Here is a 27,054-nt window from a genome sequence, read left to right as displayed (position 1 = left end):
AAATGTATATGAAAGGATTAACACAAATCTGATCAGTCAACTTCAGCCATATCTACATTTTTAATGATTTAAATTGTCAAGTAGAGAATCATTTTTTTTCTATTAACAGGAAGCATTCCAAAGAAACTAGTGGGGTATCAAGTTTTTTTTAAATCAATAGCTTAAATGAGATATAATTTCTGTAATAATGGTGAGACTTAAACATGACTTAATTCTATCAGTTTGCTTCTTACCTTCCTTTGGAAAATAAAGATAATTCAAAACAGAAGTAGAAATCACATATTTAATCAATCCTATATCACTATATATTTGCTAATTAAAGTATTTATTCAGAGTATTCAGTAGCTATATTGTCAGACATGTTACTGTACAAAGAAAGGGCCCATTGATTTCTCAATTTGTTAAGTTTTACCTACAAGTAGAAATATATATTTATATATACTTAATTTTTAAGAACAGTCATTAAAACTATTGGGATTGTGAATATTTTTTTAAAATATGACTGCTATGTGAACATAGGAAAAGGCACACTTTTAATAAGTTATGTGATTACATGTCAGCCACCTTAATGTTTCCTTAATTCAAACATATTTTTTTCTGAACCCAATACACTAGAAAGAGGACGTCCATGTTGTTGTAATCATCAGGCCATAAAAAAGAATAGCTAAAATTATGTCTTTAAAAAGTAGCAAAATTAATCCCTGAGTTACAACTCAGCCCATGCTAGCTTCAATGCCCACCCCTTTTTTGTTTTAGATCTGAATATTGCACACTACTGTTGAACATATTAAATCTTTTGCACTGAACTTTGTGCCTGAATATATATCTTTATATTCTTTTGATTGACATACCTGTAAATGAAGAGGACTGGGAATGTATTGAACCTTTATTAAGCATAGTCATGATCTGGCTAACAAATTCCTTGGGAATAAAATTAGCATATGGCAGTATCTCTGTACTGATGAGCTGCACCACCTATAGCAAATGAAAGATAAGGTTTTGAAAGTAATTTAGCAAATACTCATAACAAGACTGAGTCACAAACTGCAAAATTAAATGAAATTATGTTGGCCACTTTGTTTAGTATGTAGATACAAATCTTCTGCAAACAGATATCACAATTGACAGCAAAATCTATATTTTATACAAATTTAGCAATTATTATTATATAGTATTTTGTTATGCAAATATTTTTGGATGCTAAGAAATATATACTCACTTCAACATCAATATTTTCATTTCTTTGAAACTCTTGAATAGAAAGATTATCAGGAGGTGCACTGAAAGGCAAGTAAAAATAGCCTTAAGGGATTGGAAAACCTTTTGAAAATACTGAAGAAACATTATTTTCATCATAGTAAATATTTTATTAGGAAGGTGATTTTAATTGGGCCTCAGAATATATCAAAGGTTTACAAATCCACAATTAGTTCATTATTAGTTTTACTGATGGAGAACTGAGACACATTTGTGAATCAATGGTGGAGTTGATATAATTTCTCTTTCACTACTTACAATATGAAGGAAGTATGTTTTAAAAACATATTACTTTCCCAAAGCAAAAAAGCAAACCAAAACAGTGAAAACTGGGCTTCCATATCACACCTATTATGGTATTAAACCTTTGCAGCAGCAAGATAGAACCACTATGTAAATTATGGGAGACAGAACCACAGCTCCTTCCAAATACATTTTATGATTCTTAATTTTACTACACAAGCTTTATGGTGCTCTTTTAACTGATTTTGTATGAAGGAAATATTGGTTAACATGGTATTGTCAGATAATTAAAAGATGCATAAAAATGTGTGGGACAACCTAGAGAGTCTACTACTTGTTGTGTAACAGAGTTACTTTTACATGGTTATTGTATCAAGCAAGTAGCAAATGTTCATTTGTTTATACTTCTTCATCCACACAGGGTCACAATTGTTTTGGATAGGTGATTATTTTTTTGTATCTCTCTTTTAGCACTGTTGAAAGATGGACCACACCTTGCCATGGTAAAGGCTCTTCTATGCTATGAGTAAATCAGTTCTGTTAGGTATGAGGCCAGTTTTATGAAGAACATTATGTGCTGGTCCACTGGCAGTTTAGGAGCTCTACCTAGATCAGTTTAGTGTTCCACATCCTTAATATGTTACTGAACAATATAGTATCTTGTTTAGTACTTTTTGTGGAGAAAGACTTATGTCTATATTTTGGAAATAACAGAACTCATCTAATAACGCTTATAGCTTTCTGACAGCATTGATATGGGAAAGCCCCTCAGGTAATCAGACAGGTTTTAGCTACAGTACTGCAATAAGACGCTTGTTAGAGATTGGCAGAAATCTTTCCCTTCTTACTTAGGGATTTTAATATAATGCAATAGGATGAAAACCCCCAGCTACAACTACAACCTAAGGGAGCACCTGCGGCCGGCATCAACTTCCCTCCGCCCAGTGCGCTCCCACAGAGAGGACCTCCTCAGGGTGCCACCGGTCAGAGAATGCCGACTGGTGGCCCCCAGGGGGAGGGCGTTCTCTGTGGGCGCGCCTGACCTTTGGAACCGTTTACTCGGCTCCCGACCTTCGCTCCTTCCGACGTGATCTAAAAACTTATTTATTTGAACAAGCCGGCCTGGTCTGATGGGTTTGGGGTTTTAATTACTGTTTTTAAGTAATTTATTGTATTCGGGCACAATGGTTTAATCTGTTTTTTAATTTTTGTATTCTGTATTTTTGGTATTTATTGCCCTGTACACCACCCTGAGTCCTTCAGGAGAAGCGCGGTATACAAATAAAATAAATAAATAAATAAATAAAACTGATTTTAAAAAGCCAAAAACAGCTGCTCTAAAAATCACTGTCATTGTTTAATACAAAGGAACAATGTGGAAAAATTCAAATTATTTTATTTCAAATCACTTAAACTTCATCCTCCCTGCATTGCCTCAGAACTATACAATTATACTTTACCTTTTAGTAAACAAAAAGTTTTCCAAAGTGTTGGCTAACTCTGGCCACATACTGTCAAATTTTCCAGAGGAGGCATGCTGTCTAGCAACTGGTAACCCAATCAAGAGAACTTTAAGGAGTGAAGAAACTGCGAGTTTCCATGTGCTTTCTGAAGGGCAAGCATATTTCAGACTAAGAGGCATCCTTAGTGTCTGTTAAAATAAAACATTTAGATTCCTTTCAGTAAGATTTATGTATATGAAACATATATGAAACTGCACTACTTGCATTTAAATCCCACTTATCAGCAAGGAAGAAAACAACCTATAATTTTAGCTGGGCTTAAATGTATAGAGTGGGTATAGAACAGGGGTAGGCAACCTTGGCTCTTCTATGACTCGTGGACTTCAACTCCCAGAATTCCTGAGCCAGCTATGCTCACAACGTGTAGCCTTCATGGGAATGAGTGAAATCTGGGAAAAATTTTTTTTAAGGCATTTCATGTTGGTTCTGCAAATTATTGATAGGAAACCATCTCCAATAAATGGACATGCCATTCAGTACATACACTGATTCACATATGTGGATATTATAAATACTATTTTTCAGGTATTCCCTAAATATGGTAGAAAAACTGCTGGTTGTCCACTGTGTAGCTCTGGGAAATACATGCAAAGTTTGAAGGGCATATGTGAATAACTAACAGCCACATACCAAAAAATATAGTGTCCATGGCTTTTCTTTCATCATTCTCTACATGGACCAATTATACATTTATTTTTAAACATTAAAGAGTGCTAAAAAAAGAATATACTTCACATTAACCCTACCAGTTTATGTGTGGATAGGCTTTTATGTTACCTCACCTCAGCTTTACAAAACAGTAGAAAGACTTAAGACATCTGAACACTTTAATCAGCCTCTTCTCTTTATTATATATAGTATGCACGGCAGATGAAATAAAGACTTGAAAGAATTCTGAATTGCAATGTTCTTCAGTCTTACATGACTGAAGATTTTACTTCATCCCCCATGAAAAGTAATTAAATTAATAATTTAAAACAAGATAATGTATTGTTTTTGATTACTGTATCTTCATATCCTCCAAATAATACTTGCTATCAGAAAAGGGTTACAAAGACATAACTAAATGTAATCCACACTGATAATTGACAAAATTATTTATTCTCAAAGAACAAAGATATGGGAGAGTGTAATTCTTGAAATAATCTTATAACTGCAAAAATAATACTAATAAACTACTCTTAGGCCTTCAGGCAAGTTTCACAATCCAACCTTGGGAAACAACAATTCAGCTCATTTTAAAGAGTAAACTTAAAGTCTATATAAAATGTTTACCTTGATAATATTTTGAAGGACTCTTTCATTTACCACAGCTTTGTGACAAGCAGTCTTTTGGTACAGATCTACCACAACTTCTAAAGATCTTTCTGCAAATGGTACATAATTAAGTGCTACCCATTCTGCCTAAAACAAACAAAGAGATTGTATAAAAGGAAATAAATAGGCCTAGTTTGGTTATGTGCACATTTTTTGAAGATTACAAAAAAAATATATCTGATCCAAGAAAAAAAGTTTTAAAAGACATTCCCAATCCCATATATATTTTGAACGGGCAATTACATGTTTACTCAAAGACACTTTTAAGCATGTGCAATATTGCAGTTTATGAAGAAAGAATTCTAAGCATGATCTTTAAAGAATTTTAACTCACCGGTGCAAACAGTTGTATCTATAGTGATTCCATTGTGTTGCATAATAAACAGAATAAGGAAAAATTAATATATTTTTACACATTTTACCTATCTCATTTTTCTTGTTGAGTAGCATTACTAGTGCAAATGCAGTCAAATCACTGACATTATGTTTGAATTGCATAAAATAAATTATTAAAAGTAAAATATGTGATTTAATATGCAAAAGAAAATGAAAAGTTAGTTAAACCATCTTTGTTAAGTAGGACATTTTTCGTAATTTCTTATATTACGAAAATGTCAATATCAAGTAGGAAAGTGACAGAAAAAAAAAGAAAACTGAAATAAAGGTAACTTTACATATTTAATTAGTTGATAACATAAATATTGGCCAAACTCAGTTGGTCGATAATATAAATTCATGCAAAACTATACATATTTTTCAATCTAAGCTTTTTACAATAAAACAGTTACATCTCACCTGATTGTATTTTGCATTGGCAATGTGTTTTGTTTCTAGCTGTCCATATTGTGGTGGTTTACAGGAAAATTCAACAAAAGCTAACAACTGATCAAAGATAGCAGGATACATTACTTGCATGTTTTCTGAACCTATACATATAACCTATAAAAACCAATTAAAAAATTAATTTTCCAGAAAATATTTAATTCATAGCAAAAATATGACATTTGCATATAGTTTTGTGATATATATTTTAAGAATGTGAAATGCTGTAGGCGTTAGGTTTCTCTAGCATGAGAAAGCTTCATGGTCTACTATTACTCCTACAAAATATGTTTAACTGATAAAGCAGCCCAGTCTGCTGAACTGATGCAAAGGGTAATTACTTAACCTCTAAACTTTAAATTAAATACATTAATTAATACATTACTTAGCATGGTAACAATTCAGAAATCAATGAAACTCTCAGCTTAGCTAACATTTGATTTACTTAGATACAATAGTAACAGTGCAAAATGCAGATCAGACACAAAGATAGACATAGTATTTTTGTCAAATTGCAAAAAAAAAGTTCAGGTGATGAGCAAGGGCCACCCCCACCTGATCCTAGAGCATGGAGAGTAGACAGAAGGAGGGAACAACACAGGTAGGCTCGATTACTCAGGAGGAGAGCGTCCCGCCTTCTCCACAAGGAACAACCGGAGATTGAGATTTAAAGAGATGCTGTGGGGCGGGGCATTTGTCAGGAACAAAAGCTGAATACTTGGAGTGTTGTGTATTGTTGCTGACCTGTGACTTCTGTTTGGAAAACCTGGAAACTCTGACTATTGGACTGACTGACCACATTGCTTGAAGGTTTAAAGACCTCAGACTGTATTTCAGATTCTCTCTTTGGAAAACTGCTCAGGCAAGCTTGGATTCAAACAGACTCATTAAGTTTATGTTTTCTTCCTTGTTACCTCTATGGCCTTGAGTACTTTCTTATGCTAATTAAACTGTATTTGAACCTACTTTCAGCCAGAGGCTGCTGGAGTGTGTGTGTGTGTGTTCTTTTGTTGGAGGCTTGCCAGCAAATGTGGGAGCATTTGGGGAAAATTTGGAGCAATAAAAGAACTGTTTGAATTGCCAGCTGACTGCATTGCCTCTGTGCTATGCCCTGGGTCATCACAGTGTCCTTGGAACTAATGAGAGCATCAATCTTCTCTCTTCTATCTTTTAACTGAATCCTTGAGAAAGACCCCTAAAGGAAGAAAACCTCTGAAAGTGAAGGGAGGGGACTACATCCCCACTCCCTCATAGACAGAAGCGACGAATTAATACTAAGGAGGAAAGAAATATATTGAAATTAAATTTAAAATACTACAGTCTGGACAAATCTAGAAATTAAAAAACCCTGTTAAGACTATACCCTAAAGGGTTTGGATGAAATTATAAAAATACAAAACAATGACTGCTGCTGGTTTTGGGCGTGGTGGGCGTGGATCAGGTGGAAGGAAAGAAAAAGGAGGTAAGAAAGGGGGGGTGGGGGTGGTTGTGTCAGAGAGAGACCAGGTGAAGTCAAAGGGGGATTGGGAGGTTTTAAGCTGATCCCTTTCTGTGAAGGAGGGGGGAAGCAGAGAGTGAGAAGGTGGAATTTTACTGCTTTCTTTTGCAGGGTGGATATCCAAAGCGGAGGCAAGAGAGAGAGAGAGAGGAGAGAAAGTTGCTGGGGTTGCTAAATTCAGATTTTAACAATAAAGGGCAGCGGGGGGGGGGGGGAAGGGGGTTGGCACTGACAAGACCTGAGACTGTGAGAAACGACAGAAGAGAAGGAGAGGATGGTTGTTGCTGCTTTGGAGACTAGCGGCCATCCGAACTTTGATTATTGCTACTTGTGCAAGTTTTAGACATTGTGGGGAGTTGCCCTGAGGGACGAGATGTTACTGCAGAATGTTGACTACCTTTGTTTGTGTTCCTATCGCTGCCTGGAGCCAGGGTTTTCCCCACCCCACTTGTTTCCAAACAGTCGCTGGGAAATCATTGAGTATTGCTGACATGACTGCTGGGGCTGTGAAACACCACCACATATTGACTATCGGGGCCTAGGGGCTGGTCATCTTTGTTCCTGAAAGCCCCCCTTTTGATGACAAGAGTCTGCCACCTTCTCACTTTGTGTGAGCTTCTGCTAGAAGAGACACTTTACTAACACGTTGAGAGCGCAGCTGCAGAGCACGATGGAGGGGACCGGGGCTGTGAGGACCTGGGCTCTGGCAGCCTCTGAGGGGATAACGCTACAAATACATAAATAATAAATTAAAAATGTAGCATTAATCTATGTTGTGACAGATCTTTTGAATAAAGAATACTCAGCAGACACTTGAAACAGTATTTCTTTCAAGATGTAGGAAAATTAAGTAATTAAAGCTAATTATGTTTACTAATATTTAAGGCCATGGATGACAGCATTAAAGAAACTGCATGCTTTTCATAAAGTATTTAAAAATTGTGTTACCTTTTGTAAGACATCTAAAGCCATAAGAACAGCTTCTTGTAAACTTGTTAGAACTGCCTCAGTATAAGATGGTAAGATGAAAGGAGATGCATCTGAACTGATTGGAACAGAGATTGCACCATGTAGAATGACACCTAGTTTTTGGAGATCATCCATGCTGAAACCTGTTTTGATGTGTTGATAAAGGGCTGGAAATATCTGTATTAAAGCTGTGAGAAAAGGCTGGCTGGGAATAAAAGTCATTTTATCAAAAGAAAGTGGAGGTTTTGTACTTTCTGAACCAATTCTAAACCAACTGTTCCATGCAGCCCACCAAAGATTCAAGTCTTCAATTTCATCAGTTATCAGAGGGGGCTCAGTTGCACTGTATTTTCCAATCCTTTCTCCTATAGAATCAGTTCTCATAAAACATCTTCCAAGGTCAGTGGTAGTCACTGATCCTATGAGGACAGGCACAGAAACATTAATAGCAGGAGGTGTATCAGGTTTTTCAGTTTCTCTAACAGGAGATACAATTTGTAAGATTTCTTGAAAGCTTTTCAAAGCAGCCAAAGAAACCTCACTGTTTTTGCTGAGTGCAGCTGACTGAATGTGATCAAGAAGAACATCCCAAGCTTCAGAAAAATCTCCTATTAGGAGAAAAGAAAGCTCAGTAAGATACTGCATGCTTCATCATCACTGATACATATTTTAAAAAGCTCACTGGTAAGAGATAATATTGATTTGTTATAAAGTATACAAAATAAGATACATTACACCAGAGGTCTTCAAACCTGGCCCTTTTATGACTTGTGGACTTCAACTCCCAGAATCCCTCAGCCAGGCATGCCTGGCTGAGGGATTCTGGGAGTTGAAGTCCACAAGTCATAAAAGGGCCAAGTTTGAAAACCCCTGCATCACACTATTCGTCAAGGATATGTGAGATTTCAGTAGATATTGTACCTCTGTGGACAACATCCCAAATCTACTGCCCAATCCACTATTAAACAATACTGTGCAAATTCAAGTTAGGAGACCATTTCACGAGAAGTCCTCTGTTAAAGCAGAATGTCAATTAAAGCTTAATTTATATCATTTGTGTCATTTCACCCCATTTGTATCATTACATAACTCTGTGTGTGATATAAACATACAGGTAGTCCTTGCCTAATGACTACATGTTCGACAACCATTCAAACTTATGCTGGTGCTGAACAAGTGGTGGTTGATTAATCCTCATGCTTATGATTATGATCCAGGTGCTTGGTAACTAGCTTACAATACTGCAGCATCTTGCAATCATATGATTGTCATTTACTACTTTTACTGCTGTCTTCCTACAAACAAAGTTAATGGGGAATCTGGCAGGTGGTTGCAAATGGCAAACACATGACATTGTGCTTAATGTAAGAGCCAGAACCTCATCACTAAGTGGTCAGTTTTATGAAACGACACTTTAGAACTGCATCACTTAGCAACAAACATTCAGTCCTAATTACCTTTGTTAAGTGAAGACTACCTGTACATAAATGACATATTTTATGTCATTTCTATAACTGTAATTACACAAATAATGTTTAAAAGAATCATTTGAACTAATTCAAAAACAGTGGATTCTGGTATCTTGGGATGCTGTTTTGATAGAAAGTTGTTTGGTTGCACTTGAAATTCATTTAATTTAGATTCAGTTAACAATAAGAAAACAGGGTTTTTGTCATAAAAGAGATTACTTCTCAATGCAGAATCAGCAAGAAAATCTTATGACATAATGAAGTAAATAAATTAACCAAATAAGAAAAATAAATTTCGTATTCATGCAAAATACATCTGCAGAAGAAAAACATCTATATAAAAACCCTGAATTAAATATAAATAAGAATCCACTGTACCTAAGGACTGTAACAAATACCGCCTTGTGTTGAATATTCTGGCTACTCCAGCCAATGTTAGTACCCATGTCTCAGCCCACTGTTTCTCTGCTGTATCTCGTGAATGGTGAATGAGAATGTTACCACCACCAGATTCAATCTTCTCTTTATCAGCAGTTGTAGAAGATTCCCGCACTCTATCCAGCAAATTAAAGAGAACCTATAAAACATTTAAGATCTTTAAACTAGTATCTAATTATTAAATAAAAACATTGGCAAATGTCTTTTCTGTGATGAAGAATTTGTAATTGGTATTTTATTTCATTTTATTTCAAGTCGGTTTTGACTCCTGGCAACCACCTGGACTAGTCCTTGCAATTTTCTAGGCAAGATTTGCAGAAGGGATTTGCCATTTTCCTTCCTAGGGCTGAGAAAGAGGGACTGGCCTAAGATCATCCAGTTAGCTTCATGCAATTCAGGCTCACTGTCTCACAGTTTCTAGCCTGATGTATTAACCACTACACTAAACTCGCTCTCATTTTAATTTTACTACAATATAATTTTAAACTGAGTTACCACTTTTGTTACAGATTTAAGTGTTACAACAGAGCTAGCTTCTTTAAGTGTTTTTCTTTTGAAATAGAGAATTTTTAAACATTAATTATAATAAAAACAGTTGTTGCTTATATAGTAATAAAGAATTAGAATATTAGGCCACTTTCTAATTTCACTTAATTCTAAAAATATGCTCAATCAGAATATTGATTCTATTAACTAGGGATTCAAAACCAAAACTGATTTAGATAGTAAAACAATGAAAGGAAAAGTGCTGTTCTTTCTATGAAATTATGACATCAACAAACATTGGCATACATAACAAAAGCCATATTTAAGGTGCTTAACAGAACCAGCCAGCTGTGATTTTGTGGTTTCTTAAATAAGCAGGAGAGGTCCTGAATAAGAACATCTTTAGCTGTGAATATAATTGCATTCTCCCAGAGGTAGTCTGAAATTTGGAGGTTTTCTTGGACCCATAACTCAGGTTCAAAGAGCAGAAGGAAGCGGTGGCTAGGAAGGCTTTTCTACAAGTTCCTCTTGTGTACCAATTGTTCCCATTTTTAGCATGGGAGGCTTACTTACAGTAACTCATAGCATTGTCACTTCTCATCTCGAGTAACATAATGTGCTTTACATAGTTCTGCCCTTGAAAAGCATTTGAAAGCTATAACTTGTTCAGTATGCAGTAGCATAAGCAGTTTGGGGCATTTCATGGTAAGCTAATACAGAGAGGGAAAAATATTTGATCCCCTGCTGATTTTGTACATTTGCTCACTGACAAAAAATGATGATAACAACAACAACAACTTAATTGTCAACATCAGCTTCAAAACCTCAATGACTTGGAGAGGATCTGCAAAGACGAGTGGGACAAAATCCCTCCTGAGATGTGTGCAAACCTGGTGGCCAACTACAAGAAATGTCTGACCTTTGAGATTGCCAACAAGTACTAAGACATGTTTAGGGAAGGGGTCAAATAGTTATTTCACTCATTAAAATGCAAATCAAGTTATAACTTTTTTGAAATGTGTTTTTCTGGATATTTTTGTTGTTATTCGGACTCTCACTGTTAAAATAAACCTAACATTACAATTATAGACTGATCCTTTCTTTGTCAATGGGCAAATGTACAAAATCAGCAGGGTATCAAATAATTTTTCCCCTAACTGTATAACACTATTGCTTCAGGAGCTGCTGTAACTTCTAGTGAGCTTTCAGGTATAATTCAAATCCCTAGTTATCATCTATAAAGCCCTACAGGGCAAAGAGCCATGTTATCTGCAAGACTGTCCAGAAGAACTGCAAAGATGGGCATATTTGCTCATCATACTAGTACCCTTCTAATAAGCAATGTCATCTTATGGGAACCAGGAATTATACCTTCCCTGTCACCATATCTATCCTATGGAACAGCCCCATTTATCTGAATGGATCTCTGTAATTAAGATGAATGTTTTACCAAAGATGCTTCTTCTGTTCCAGACATTACCAATACTTGCAATTGAAGCTCCATTTAATAAATGGCAAGGGGATATTTCCAAGTTCATATGGCAAGAATTAGATATAAGTTATTGCAAGACGCTAAGGAAAGAGGGGATTTGGATTTACCAGATGTAAAATTGTATTTTGATGAACCTCCAGAATAAGAGGCAACTTGATTTGGAAGGTCATGAATTAAGGTATGGTTGGCACAGTTATTTATGTTATGATAGTTATTGTTGATTTTAATAATCACTTTGTCAGATGTGCCATACTAAGAGTATGGAATAAATATAAAACAAGATTCTCCACAAAGTTGCCTCTTTGGGTGTCCACACAGGAAGCTTTTTTTAAGAAAAGAAATGGTTGCGAAGCCGGACTAGTAGACTTATGGTAAAATAATACTTTTCAGTTCAGGTGACCCTACTCTTAAATCGAAGGAAGAATCAGAGGGTCATGCTTGTCATTGGTTTACATTTCAACAACTGAAAGAAATATTCAAATTAGATAAAAGGAGTTAAGGGTTTGATTTTGTTAAAAATGAATGAATTTGAAACATTATTATGTGGTAGTGATGAACATATTACTAAGTTTTATAAAATGCTATTGATATTGAATTTGGAAAATGAACACGTAAAACTTTGTATGATATAGTGGGCAAGGAACTTTGGATATAAACTGATGCTGGAACAATGGGAGAATAAGTGGACAAAAAGCTTAAAATGTACACTGAATTACAATTTAAAAGAAAATTTTTATAAGATGATGTATCACTGGTATTTAACACCAGATAAGCTATCTAAAATGTACAAAGAAACCAGCACGGCTGCATAAAGAACTCTCTGATAAACTGAAAGATAAAAAGGACAAGTATAAGAAGTGGAAAGAGGGGCACATAACTAAGGCAGAATATCAGCAAACAGCCCGTGCCTGCAAAGATGAAGTGAGGGAAGCTAAGGCTCAAAATGAACTAAGGCTTGTGACTAAAGTCAAAAATAACAAAAAAAAGCTTCTTTCAACATATAAGAAACAAGAAAAAAGTTAAGGAAATGATTGGTCCATTAGTGGGGGAAAGTGGCAAGAAGGTGACAAGCAACAGGGAAAAAGCAGAACTATTTAACTCATTTTTTGCATCTGTCTTTACACAAAGGGAAAAAACAGTCCAACCTACCAAAACCAGTGCCATAAAAAACAGAATAGAAACGCAAGTTAAGATAGGCAAGAAAATGGTAAGTGAGCACCTGTCCAGCCTAGATGAGTTCAAATCACCAGGACCAGATGGATTACACCCCAAGGTTCTCAAGGAACTGGCAGACGTGATCTCAGAACCACTGAACTATATTTTTCAAAGATCCTGGAGCACTGAGGAACTACCAGAGGACTGGAAGAGAGCTGATGTAGTTCCCATCTTCAAAAAATGGAAAAAAATAGATCCAGGAAACTACAGACCTATCAGCCTGACCTCAATACCTGGGAAGATTCTGGAAAAGATAATCAAACAACAAATCAGCGAACACCTTGATGCGAACAAAGTTATCACTAAAAGCCAACATGGGTTTGTCAAAAACAGATCGTGCCAGACAAACCTTATTGCATTCTTTGACCAAGTGACAAAACTAGTGGACCAGAGGAATGCTGTAGATATAATTTACTTGGACTTCAGTAAGGCATTTGATAAAGTAGATCACAACCTACTACTTGATAAGATAGAAAAATGTGGGTTAGATAGCATCACCACCAGATGGATTCGTAGCTGGCTGACAGGCCGTACTCAGCGTGTGGTCCTCAATGGAACTGCATCTACATGGAAGGAAGTGTGTAGTGGGGTGCCCCAGGGCTCTGTTCTGGGCCTAGTGCTCTTCAACATCTTCATCAATGATTTGGATGAGGGGATAGATGGGGAACTCATCAAATTTGCAGATGACACCAAACTGACAGGAATAACCAATACTCCAGAAGATAGGCTTAAGATACAGGAGGATCTGGACAGACTCGAACACTGGGCGCTATCTAACAAAATGAAATTCAATGGTGAAAAAAGTAAGGTTCTACATTTAGGGAGGAAAAATCAAATGCACAGGTATAGTATAGGTGGTACCTTGCTCAATAGTAGTAACTGTGAGAGGGATCTCGGAGTCCTAGTAGACAATCACTTCAATATGAGCCAGCAGTGTGCTGCAGCTGCCAAAAAAGCCAACACAGTGCTAGGCTGTATTATCAGAGGGATAGAATCAAGATCACGTGAAGTACTAATACCACTTTACAATGCCTTGGTAAGGCCACACCTGGAATACTGCATCCAGTTTTGGTCACCACGATGTAAAAAAGATGTCGAGACTCTAGAAAGAGTACAGAGAAGAGCAACAAAGATGATTGGGGGACTGGAGGCTAAAACATACAAGGAACGGTTGCTGGAATTGGGTATGTGTAGTTTAACGAAGAGAAGGGTGAGGAATGACATGATAGCAGTGTTCCAATATCTCAGGGGCTGCCACAAAGAAGAGGGAGTCAAGCTATTCTCCAAAGAACCTGAAAGCAGGACAAGAAGCAACAGATGGAAACTAGTCAAGGAGAGAAGCAACCTAGAACTAAGGAAAAACTTCCTAACAGTTAGAACAACTAACCAGTGGAACAACCTGCCTCCAGAAGCGATGAATGCTCCAACACTGGAAGTTTTTAAGAAGAGACTGGACAGCCATTTGTCTGAAATGGTATAGGGTTTCCTGCCTTAGCAGGGGGTTGGACTAGATGACCTCCAAGGTCCTTTTTAACTTCTTCTTCTTCTTCTTCTTCTTCTTCTTCTTCTTCTTCTTCTTCTTCTTCTTCTTCTTCTTCTTATTATTATTATTATTATTATTATTATTATTATTATTATTATTATTATTATTGTTTTGAGTATACTGACAATGAAGGAAATAAGTGATAAGATGGATAGATAATTCAAAACAAACTTTGTTCAATATCCTCTATCTAATTCCTAGAGAAATAAGAAAATCGGAAGTTTTTCTTTTCTTAAATCATTATTTATTCTACTAAGATAAGCAGGAAGATGACATAGGTAATCAGTTTATTAAAAGTGTTGTTTGCATGTAAATTTTGTCTTCTATTGAGAACACAATGTGGCTAAAGATCAATAAAATTTCAAACCATCTGACTGCTTGATTTGTCTTAAATTAAAATTAAGGGGTGCAATGGATTATACTGCTGTGACATAAAATATAAACCAAATTTCTTTTCATAAAAGTAAATAAAGGTAATTCTTATTTAGTGACTGTCTTGCATAATGATTTGGATAGTGACTCTTCACACAATCAGCAGTAATAAAAAACGTGTTTTTCAAGCAGAACATATATTTATGACAACAAAAGCCTTTAGCGTGATTAAGATCTACTCAGTTTCAGGCAGCAGCTGTAGCTGGCCAGATGATTCTAATCAATTAGTTAAGGCCAAGGAACTGAGTTTGTTAACTTGCAGTTAGCATTTTTTAAGGAATGCTTTGCCCAATGGGAAAAAGCAGCTAACAGACAGTTCGTTTAGGCAATCTCTCCACACGGCAGGGGGGGGGGGAGAAAAAAAGGGAAGAGGACATTGTATGAGAGATCTTTAACTGAATGAAAGGACAGCAATCAGTGATCTTTGTAATCTCTCTAGTTCAGTCACATGGTTTTCTTAGTTGCTATGTTGCTCAGCAACAATTTTACTGGAACCAATTGTAGTCACTTAATGAGAATTACCTGTATGTGGTTGGTTTTCATAAACAGTATTTAATTGCAATCCAATACAGTAATTTGATGATGAACAAGAAGCAGTCCACATAGTTTGACTTTTCTTTGACATTTCCAAGCAAAAGCTTCAATTTTCAAAAAAGCAAATAGTTGCCTTTTCAACAGTATGACTCAAACTTCTAATTCTAGAAACTGTTTTGTCTTATATTTATATAAAAAAGAACTGGGATCAAACACTGTAAGAACAATATTATTACATGTAAACGTCAGTACCTTCCATATAACTGTATGCCATGTTGAATGCTGCAGTAAAGTTCCATGAGCACCAATTGTAGAGAATAGAGTCTGTCCAGCACTCTTTCTAACTGCAGGGCGTGGATCTACACAGAGTTCACCGAGCTTGGCATATAGGCAAAGCCAGAGGCAATCGAATGGTGGTGCTGGATGGAAGGGACGGTTCAATGTTATCCCCTTTTCTTCTGCTTGCTTCTGTAACACCGATTCTTCCTTGTTTAATTCCTTTTCAATAATTTCACCTCTTTGGAAGAAATAGTCTGAAATATTCCACTACAAAACAAAAATGCTTCTTTGTAAATGATTTCTGAACACAAAGAAGAGTGGCAATCCTGCATTGGAAATGTAAAAAGAAAGCCAATGAAAATGGACAATATATATTTTATAAATTATGAACGAATTGTTCTGAACACTTGGCTATGTTTTAGCTTGGTATTATTTTTAGCCACTAGTTATGATGGATTGATGCATGTAGGCATTTTGAGGAAATATTGTTAGCTATATTCCTTCTTAAATACATGATTTTTCGTTTGAATACTTAAAAATATTGTAGAACACTCTGGTTTTTCCCTTTTTAATGAAAACCAGTAAGGTGAAAAAGCAGATCTTTTAGCCATATTCTTACAGAAATGGAACTTCATCAAACAGATTTTGGTTTAGAAGTGAACTATTTTCTTAAAAAAAAATCACTAAGGCATTTATACACATGCTTTAAATGGACCAGCTACAATTTTAATCAGGTTACTGATATTACACAAAGTATGTCCTACTTCATATAGTAACAAATAACATGTAATATGGCAATTGTGTCGGCTATTTTTTTACAAAACACCATATTTTATACATTATATTTTAAAATCAGTGAATTTTATTTCAATGATACAGGTATATAGATACCCTATTATATTAACAGGTACAACACGGAATAAGTAAAGCTTGCTTAAAATAATAGTCCATAGCATTAAACACATGGTTACTATGAGTATGATATAGTGTATCATTGTATATTAATGATGGATATGTTAGTGAATTCCAAGTTAATTTCCCTTTAATTAGATCTAAAAATGTGGCACCTAACTCTATTGTTAGGTTCTGTACTCTCACTGTATTAATATGCTAGTGATATTTAAAAATGGCAGCTGAACTATTATATTCATTTTTTTCTTTTAAGCTGGTGCTATATAATATTGTAACTTTTATACAGGCTCCCCGCTTACCATAATAATAATACTTATTGTTAATATTTATTTACTAATGCTTTTATAACTCCATATTTATTTAGAAACAATCTTTAACATAATTTAATTGGGTTTATTTATAGGAAAGTGAGCACTGAATGTCAATTTAAACCTTCACATAAAAACCTTCACATTTAGGGAGTAAAAATAACAGAATAAATTAAGCCTCACCAAAAGACCAATTGATGTTAAACTGATGTTTAATTCTTGGTTGTGAAGCCCAAAACTTCCAGCGACATCTACTACAATCTGTAGGCAAGTACATGGCATTGTTGGCAAAAAGTCAGTCACAACCAACTGGAGACACTGGAATGCAGTCCGGATTAGAGACTCTCTATTAACAAAATCAATAATTATTTATAAATAAGAATTATGATACAGGTGGTCCTAAACTTATGATCAATTGTTTAATGACTGTTTGAAGTTATGATGCATTTAAAGAAAGCTACCCATGACCCATCCATGAGGTTCCAACTCCTGGTCCCTCATGGTCACATGATATTTATTTATTTATTTAAATGTATAAAGACTGAAACAAGTCCATGGGTTTGCATTATAATATACCGTCTCAAACTACTGTTCTTCCTTATTCGTTTGAACCATCTGCTTATTAAGGATAAATATAAATCCACATGGATTAAGACTATTTCATTAAAACTCCAAAATCTTGGCCTCTCCAAGGAAGAGTTCCTTATGATGGACTGTGAATATGTATTAGTCATCTAAATATAGTATTAAAGATCAGGAAGTCCAATAGGAGCTGTCCACTTTACCCAGGAATTTTCTCTTGAGCAGATAGGCCTCCCTTCACAAACCAGCAAGATATGTAACTGTCCCTAAATTCTGGAGGGCAAAATTAACTCTAGCTCACTCTGACTTGCCCACAGGAGTTCTGGAGGCCCAGTACAAAAAAGTTCCATATGAGTTGAGACTGTGCCACTGTAGACAATCCACGTCCTGCTATATCTCACCCTTTATAAAGACTCAAGGACTCATTTTATAATGCCTTACCTGACACAAAATATGCCAGTAATTCTGATCCTTTCCTTTTTTATGTACAACTACTATCGGATCAGTATGATGCAGTTTCTTTGAACGTAGTTAGGTTTTGCTATAATGTCTGTAAAATTAGGCAGACCCTGGTTACCCATTAATACTTTCATAATTACTAATAATTTCACCATCAATTGTAATGTATTACTATGTCCTGTCCTATTTTGTTTTTATTTTTATTCCAATACTAAACTTCTATTCTGGTCTACAACTGTAATTGACTGATTGATTGATTAAATGTATATGCTGCCCACCTCACTCTGCAGAGACTCTTGCATTTAAGACAGGATGCATTATCTGGCGGCATGATAATGCTTGCAACTTTTTTCTTGGATTTCGGCAAAAAATGCCATTTGGAAGAATGGATTTGCTTAATGACTATCAATTGGTTTAATAACCACATGATTCATTTTACAATTGGGGTCACTCATTTTATTGTAAAAATAGTTGTAAAATCGAGTTTAGTCACAAGATGCCTCGACTTACAACTGCAACAACTTATAACTGAACTTTTGAGCTCCATTGTGGCTGTAAGTCAAGGACTACCTATAATATAAAACATAGCTATGTCTATTTGTGTAGCTGTATGTCTGGCAACTTGAATGCATATTCAGAAAAAAGTTATATAGAAAACTAGCATGACTGTTACATAAAAATTATTAAGTTGTAAGCCGCTCAATTTTGCCTCACACTGAGAAATGAGCAACATATATAAATAAATTTGATAAAATAATTTCATGTCATTTAAACGTAAAATGCCTACCATGTTTCCCCAAAAGTAAACCCTACCCCGAAAATAAGCCCTAGTTTTGGGATAAGGCACACGCCTGAAAATCAAGCTATGGCAGGGGTAGTGGGGTAGAGCTGCCCCATAAGATGATCAGCCACTGAAGTATTTTAAATTAAATAAATAAACAAACAAACCAAACAAATAAAATACAGTTACCCTTGATCACTTCTAATTGCTCCCATAACTCCAAGCACCAAGGGCCATCCAGGCCCTAGACTGTCCCCTTGGCTTTGCAAAATCTGTAAAACACATTCCAATTGCTTGAGTCTAATATCAGGGTGACTAATATTTGACAGCTCTTTCAGTGGGTTTAGTAACAACAGCTGAAGCCTCTGGAAAAAAAAATCAAAATATTATTCAAAGTAACAAAATAACTAGAAATGGTAAGATAGTTACTATTATCAGTTGCAAACATCTTCTGTTGCTTACTAACATAAAATTAGAAACAACATAAAATAATGCTTTAGTTGTTCCATGAGTGATCAACATCAAATTCTCTACCATCATAACTTTGTGATTAATCTCCTGCCATGCTTGGAAACACTAGCACAGGGGTGTCAAACTGGTGACCCGTGGGCTGGATGTGTCACGTATAGGCCACACCTACCGCAAAGGCAAAAAATATCCCATACGTCACGTAACACGATCGAGTTTGACAACCGTGCACTAGTAGATATAAACAAATGTGAATAAACCACTTCTAAGTGTAGGGAAGATGCTTTCCTCTGGGACTGAAAGCAAACAAGCGGGGAATAGGGCGGTATAGAAATCTAATTAAATAAATAAATAAATAAAATTTACCATACTAATGACCAGACTGATCTACACCCAAACTTGTTCACTATTCTATAAATTTTATTTAAGGAGACTATCATATAAATAGCAATGAGTTGACTTCATACCTCTGAATTATGGAGACTATAATTTATAGCTTTAAGACATTTTAACCTCCCCTCATGTAATATTAACATATAGAGCTACATCTTCTAACATATCTGGTAGCAATATAATCACTAGTAAATTGATACCATGATAATAAATTGTATATGCCATAACTTGCTCACAATCCATTTTTATCCTATCTGGGCTGCAATCCTCTGTCAACTAAATGAGATTTTCTTTGGAAAAGACATTTACAGGGAGGGAAAAAAATATCTGATCCTCTGCTGATTTTGTACATTTGCCACTGACAAAGAAATGATCAGTCTATAATTGTAATGGTAAGTTTATTTTAACAGTGAGACATTTCAAAAAGCTGTAAATTGATTTGTATTTTAATAAGTGAAATAAGTATTTGATCCCCTATCAATCAGCAAAATTTCTGGCTCCCAGGAGTCTTTTATACACGTAAGGAGCTGAGATTAGGAGCACTTTCTTAAAGGGAGTGCTCCTAATCTCAGCTTGTTATCTGTATAAAAGACACCTGTCCACAGAAGCAATCAATCAAACAGATTCCAAACTTTCCACCATGGCCAAGACCAAAGAGCTGTCCAAGGATGTCAGGACAAGATTGTAGACCTACATAAGGCTGAAATGGGCTAAAGACTATCGCCAAGCAGCTTGATGAGAAGGTGACAACAGTTAGCGTGATTATTCGCAAACTGAAGAAACACAAAATAACTGTCAATCTCCCTCAGTCTTGGGCTCCATGCAAGATCTCACCTTGTGGAGTTTCAATGATCATGAGAATAATAAGGAATCAACCCAGAACTACACAGGAGGATCTTGTCAATGATCTCAAGGCAGCTGGGACCATAGTCAACAAGAAAACAATTGGTAACATATTATGCTATGAAGGACTGAAATCCTGCAACGCCCACAAGGTCTCTCTGCCCTAACCTAACCCTACCATTAAAATTATAGACTGATCATTTGTTTGTCAGTGGGCAAACGTACAAAATCAGCAGGGATCAAATAATTTTTCCCCCTCACTGTACAGGGCTATTTATCAGTGCACCATTATTTAGTCCAATAAACAGATAATTTCCTACGAAACCTACTGATTAGCAGAACATTATAATCAAATAACATGGCATTGAAATTCTAGTTCTATTCTATAACTAAATTTGAATACAATTGTAGAAAACAATTTATGCTTCTTACTCTATATTATTATTTTTAGCGTGCTAATTTACCTGGTTCTGAGAGAGCGAAGGGTCATGGTTAAATGTCAATCCCGCTTTGATGAGAGAAGTTAAAGCTTCTGCTCCCCATTCTCTCATTCTTGAGTTTGGATGTTGACAGACCTATAGTCAAAATGCACATTAATAAATATTCACCACTCTATATTGCTTTTTAGTCTATAAAATCATTGAAAGAATACTAATGTCTATACTGAAAATTATAAACCACTCTGTTTATATATAATCATAGTAGTTGCATTACTAGCAAACAAAATGCTTCATCATATTTCTTATTTTCAAAAACCACATTAAATAAAAATGGTAAATTAAGAGCATATTTATCAGTGGAGTAATAATACCTTTACATGTTTCATATTTTACTATATTCTCTACCCAATTCTGACGACTTGCATGGTTGTAGATTTATGTGTTGTGCCACCCTACCTTATAAAATGCTCATTCTGCTTATATTAAAATTCATCTCTTTCAAATCTCAGTTTGGTTTTATCTATTATTTTCCAACATCAGAATGTGATAATTCTACATTAGAAAAAGATCACATAGTAAATAAGTAAGACATACTTGCAAGGCATGCTTACCTTCTGAATTTAAAAAAATAGGAAGCAATAAAGGAAAAGGGAAATAAATGAAAAATATGAAACTAAGGCAACTCAAGCAATAAATATTAAATAACAAAACTAAGCTTTATATAATTCTAGTTCTGATGCATAATATTTCCAGAAGTAATATACAGTAGTGGTTGAAATGTCAGCCTTGTCCAGAATGATCTGAATTGAAATACTGATTCAGTCATGCTGCAATGAACTGTCATAGCTGCCAAGTCTAACCTATTTCCCAGATTTGTTCAAAAAAGAAACTGGGGAAGATAATATCATTTATTAACAGCATATAAATATTAAACAACAATACAAAATTTTGGTGTAGCTTTGTAGTTTAAGATATGGAACTGAACTATTTTTTAAAACTGAATTCTATTACTCCCCCACTTCCTGAGCTTGCCAGCCTAGAAATTAATCATTTTAATGATATATCAATGCAATAAAATGAATTTTGTGAAGAGAAAAATGCATAGTAGAAATGAAAAAAACTGACAATGAGGTGTGAACATCTATATATTCCAATGTTATAAATTTTATTACTGCTACCGGTATTATATTTCATAATTAGCAATGTTGTCTTGAACTGAAATTTAGCAACTTTAAAGGGCTACCTGGATTTCCATGTCTGCTAAGCAGAATAACTACATTTCTGGTTGATATGAATTTGTAGATTTTCAAACATTAATATCTAATATTGTACGTGCAGCACAACAAATCCTGGTAATATTTCTAGCTACAGAACTTTTGGGGCTGTGTAAATCCTTTCAAAGATGTGTATTATAACAAGCAGAAAGAAATGCAAAGTAGCACTCTTTGTAGCAATTAAGCAGCTGCACATTTTCCCAGGGCAACATAGCTGCTTTTAGAATCTAGTTTTGGATTATCTGCAGGAATATGTATGATCAAACATAAGCACTTCTCTTTGGTAGGGAAAAAACATATCTATTTTGAAAGACTAGTACTCAAGCATATTTATTAAAAACAAAGTTTCTAATATAAAATTTCTAATGTATAACAAAACAATTCAGCTTTAGCATTTTTATGTAAGAAGCATAAACAGCACATGTACACAAATATCCACATACTTAAAAGCCTTTTGTAGGTAGCTAAAACATTATAATGTATATAATCCAAGTATACCAGTTCTGCTTTTCAGCTAAAGCAGAATTATAATTTTAATTTGCAATAGAGTATTCTGGGCAGCATTATCCTGATTTAAATTATGTAAAATAATAACAGCCCAACTGATAATCATGTTACTTTTTACCATATAGTTGTAAAATTTCTGGCCCATTAAGTGTTTTATGGGGGAAGGATTTGGGATTATCAATAAAGGCACATATTAACAGGCTATTTAATATTCCAAAATTTAAAAAAAACCCACTGGTTAGTATTGGATAGGAGATGTCAAAAAATCCCAAGTTTTTAAGATAGATTAGAAAATTAGAAAAAAAAACCATTTTGTTTGTTCCTTATTAAAGAAAAAGAAAAAAATACTGTTCCATACTGCTACCAGAAAACCTACAATGGATACATCCATTAGTCCATGTTATCAGCAGAAGCTGGTCTTGGGTCAAGGAATCCTTACTATTTTATATGCTAGTACACAACTGTATGGTTTGTTTATTTATTTACAAGTTATGACTATATATGAAAAGGTGATTCTCTGAATCAATTATGGTGGTCATGTGGGAAAAATGTGACTTTGTTCTCATCCAATCCACACAGGTACAGAATTCACACAGTACACATTAAGCAGGGAGTTGGATTCAATAGCCTAATTAGACCTTTTAATTCCATGACTCTACAGTTAATAAGGAACAAAACAGAATAGAAACAGGAAAGCAACTAATATTACGCAACATTACTTGCTTTTTATTTTATGCCTTCAAGTCTTAATTAAAGGGAAATACTGTGATTTTTCAAACATAAACACTGATAGAAGATTATAAAATGATTCGTTACCTCTAAAAGATGACCAGTCAGTGGTCTCCACAGAATTTCAATCCTATGCATGTTAACCAGTCCTGTTTCTAACAATTTAGCAACAGCAAACAATGATGGTTCCTAAATGAAATGGTATTTAAAATGATTTAATTCACCAGCTAATACATTAAGTTATTATACTGAAGAACAGTGATGTAAAGTGTTCTCTTCAAGGTTTGTTGTTATAGCAGTTTAAATTTTATTTGTGGATACCCAATATGATAAAATTCATACATCAACATTCCATATGAAGTTCAGGTATATATTTGTTAGAGTACAGAGGCTGGATTTGTTTCACACATACTTTTAAAGTACCTACTTTAAAGTACCTACATGGGAGATCAGTTCATCTGCTTTTTAATTTTAAAATCCCCTCATGATGAGAGTGAAGTATTCTTATTAAATGATCAATACCCATACAATTCAAAGGCAGTATAACTTTTTTATTAATACCCCTAGCTTACAGAATCCATTTGGTGCCTTCAATGAAATGTTAACTTTATAGGGTTCTTTCTTTTTATATACGTATGCACTATATACATTTACTTATGCATGCATTAATGGTGTGCTGCATTTTTAGATTCTGTGACTTGGTGTTGGACCATAAGCACATCACTGGTCTACAAATTTTGGGAAATTATTGACCTCCAAGATAAAATGTGTTAATTGCTTCATATTTTGATTAGGTTAATTAGAAAACAGGTGGTAAAGGTGCTGGTTGGCTAAAGTTTTCAAGATATTTCACAATAAAGATATATACACAGGCAAGTATATTTGCACACAAGGGAGGGAGGTATCTAATGATCATGATGCCTCATAACTTCTTGATAAAGTACAGTAGAACAATGAAAATGGTATCACATGGAAGTGTATAAATTTATCTTCACTTTGAGACTAAAGATCATTACCTAACTGTAATTTATTGTTCTTTAATTGCAAGGCACATTTGTCTTGGTCAGATCTACGCACCATTACATCTGGTGGCAAGTGTCATTGCCTAATATTTCCAAGGAACAGTTACGTGATATTTTCCTTCAAAAGCCAAGATGCCTTGAAACTGTGTAAACAATGCAGATATCTTCTGCTACAGTTGTGGTGAGGTTACATTTGCATCTCAAAAGTGCAATAAAATGGCAGTGGTAAAAAAAAGGCATACCAGCTATATTTTAGATGCAAAATAGGGGATCAGGACAAGAGTTGGGCCCCTTGCATTGCATGTGCAACTTATCTGCGTCATTGTCTAAACAAGAAGGAAAAGTCTACGCCTTTCATAGTCCCAAAGGTGTGGAGGGAACTCACCAATCATAGTAGTGACTGCTATTTTTGCATGGTTCCCCGAAATTGCAAAAGAGATCTGAAGAAAGAAGTGGACCATGGAATATCCAAACATTCCATTCACACATCTAATTTCACAGAATCAACTAAATGACATGGTCAGGGATTTGGAATTGCCTAAGAACAAGGCAGAGCTACTGGGCTCCAGATTACAACAGTGGAACTCTTGCAGAGTGAAAAAGCATGAAAATGTTACATGAAAAACCAACAAATGAATGGAAGGTTATGTTACTGGTATCAAATAAAATATAAATTTGTAATGATTGGTATGGCACCATTCTCATTGCTATATCACATTTTGTAGAAAAAATTATGGAGCATAATCACACATCCCCCTCGTAATTTTGAATTATTTTGATGCAATTCTGACCTGAAGCTATATCTTGGAAACTGGGGCCAATTAATACTCAGGACTTAATTTTCCTTTATTAGTGACCCAATTCTGGTAAAATATAGCTACTTTCATTTCCAAGGCTTTCTCCTTCTAGACCAGTGATACCTACATATTTTTGGAATTCACTGATCAGAACTTAGTTTAATAAATTAAGTTTTGCACAAAACTTTCCCTGTGCTCTTTACTTCTCTATTTACTGCCCCAAAGACTATGATTACAAATTGTGTAACAAGCTAGGATCAATTTCAAGCTTTAATTTAACATATTAAGTTTTTCCCAATTAATTAACAATTGCTTCTATATCTGAACTAAATACTTATTTATGAACAATTATACATAATTAAAGAATACCAAGAAAGGAATATATGGGCAAAAGACTAAAACGGGTATGTAAATTCACTAATATGTAATGTTACATAAAATCTGTTTTATTGCTGATACATGATGAATAGATGAGAAAGCCAAAGAATGCCCAAAAAAAGTCACTATGTGCTTCATAGAAAAGCCACTGATCTTGTTGATCATGTCAAGCTGTGGAATGTGCTTTGAAAAATGGGCATTCCAGAAAACTGCTTTGTTGTCATGCAAAACCTATATACAAGACAAGCCATAGTACAGACTGAACAAGAAGATGGTGACATTGTGTGGGAGGTAATTTGGGTTAGAAATGTAAAATTTACTCAAGCTCAAAACTTAAAGAGAAATTTTTTATAAAATGTTTTATAGACGGCATTTGGATCCTAAAAAGCTGTCTTGTATGTATTCTAATTTACAGCCCAAATGTTGGAGATGTGGTAGTTTGGATGCTACCTATTTTCATATTTGGTGGACTTGTAGAAATATAAAAGCTTTTTGGATTAAAATTTGGTGGAACATTCAAAAGATTTTTAAGAGAAAGATAAAGTTTACTTCACAATTATTTTTATTGGGTGTTATTACAGACTGTGACACTAAAAAAATTAATTTGATGCTGAATTTGATAACAGCTGCGAGGTTACTGATAGGGAAATATTGGAAGAAGGATTGTCTGCCTACTATAGAGGAATGGACGCTTAAAGTGTCAAACTTAGCAGAAATGGCTAAGATTTCTGCTTACTTGAAAGATCATTCACAAGAGAGATACATTTCGGTTTGGAGAAGATGGATAGATTATATTCAGAAAAAATATGGGACTAAAAAGTACCATTTAGCTTATGAGTAAATTTTAGATTGTTATTGTTATAATTTTATTTTTTTCTAGAAGTTGGGTATTTTAGAGTGTTGGTAATTATGTTAAAGGCGGGTTAAAGAGTATTATGTATTTGGTTTTTTATATAGTTGATTAATGTTAGTTAGACTATGATTATTATATATTTGTAACCCTGTAATCAGCTTTGGAAAGTGAGGGGGGGGTTTAGGGGGGTTTGGGAAGGGGATAATATTGTAACTTTTTATAAAACTTTTCAATAAAAAAAAAAGATGGTGACATTGACTGTCTTCAGGTTAGCAAACTACTGAGACCAGTTTGTATATTCTCCAAGAGTGTTTCCGGTGACGTCATTGCAGGATGGGCACTGGGGAATGAATCTTCCTTCCCCAAGCCTGGTTTCTACCAGCTGGGGAGTCCAATAGGATCAAAAGTCACCCTGTAGAGGCGACTGGCCAAAGGGTGAAACTTTGCAAATCGTGAGCCAATGGTAGCTGGTCCACTTGATCCAAAGGAGCCCTTGGGACTGGCAGGAAGAAAGGCTGACCACACCTATGCGGTCTGACAGAAGCAGCTGATCGTCAGAGACAACGAATTTTAAAGCGGAAGGCAAAACAGCCGACCTGGGTGAGACTACTTTCCTTATCTCTCTACAAGTGGAAATATCGGTTCTGGGAAACAGCATCCAAAAGCAAAGCCCCAAGCTCGGGGGGGGGGGATTTTTTCCTTACCCCTCCCTCCTGAACTATAAGCGGTGGTTTAAGCTTTGGGGAAATTAAAACTGACTTATAACAATACTGTGAAGATGACTGAGGCAT

General features: G+C 35.1%; 1 protein-coding gene across 6 annotated transcripts in view; it reads right to left on the bottom strand.

The window, feature by feature from the left end:
- MON2 (MON2 homolog, regulator of endosome-to-Golgi trafficking) overlaps positions 1–27,054 on the bottom strand; it is a 108,253-nt gene that overhangs the window by 20,423 nt on the left and 60,776 nt on the right. For 3 of the 6 annotated variants that reach the window (XR_014492923.1, XM_083366378.1, XM_083366381.1), the window contains 13 exons: positions 23,301–23,402; positions 20,728–20,838; positions 18,749–18,924; positions 16,921–17,083; positions 15,491–15,784; positions 9,477–9,675; positions 7,609–8,237; positions 5,136–5,279; positions 4,675–4,692; positions 4,299–4,427; positions 2,961–3,151; positions 1,220–1,280; positions 852–975 (listed from right to left, as the gene is read on the bottom strand). Coding sequence is in view for 4 of the 6 variants with exons in the window: in XM_083366378.1 (XP_083222504.1) it covers positions 852–975; positions 1,220–1,280; positions 2,961–3,151; positions 4,299–4,427; positions 4,675–4,692; positions 5,136–5,279; positions 7,609–8,237; positions 9,477–9,675; positions 15,491–15,784; positions 16,921–17,083; positions 18,749–18,924; positions 20,728–20,838; positions 23,301–23,402 (2,341 nt within the window). In the remaining 2 variants the exon portion in view is untranslated. Of the gene's footprint in view, positions 1–851; positions 976–1,219; positions 1,281–2,960; positions 3,152–4,298; positions 4,428–4,674; positions 4,693–5,135; positions 5,280–7,608; positions 8,238–9,476; positions 9,676–15,490; positions 15,785–16,920; positions 17,084–18,748; positions 18,925–20,727; positions 20,839–23,300; positions 23,403–27,054 lie in introns of those variants that run through there. The other 3 variants (XM_083366380.1, XM_083366379.1, XR_014492924.1) reach the window with 2 other exon arrangements.

Source organism: Vipera ursinii (assembly GCF_947247035.1).
Source record: "Vipera ursinii genome assembly, chromosome: 6".
In the NCBI taxonomy this organism is placed as follows: Eukaryota; Metazoa; Chordata; class Lepidosauria; order Squamata; family Viperidae; genus Vipera; species Vipera ursinii.
This window is presented reverse-complemented; position numbering and strand designations above follow the sequence as displayed.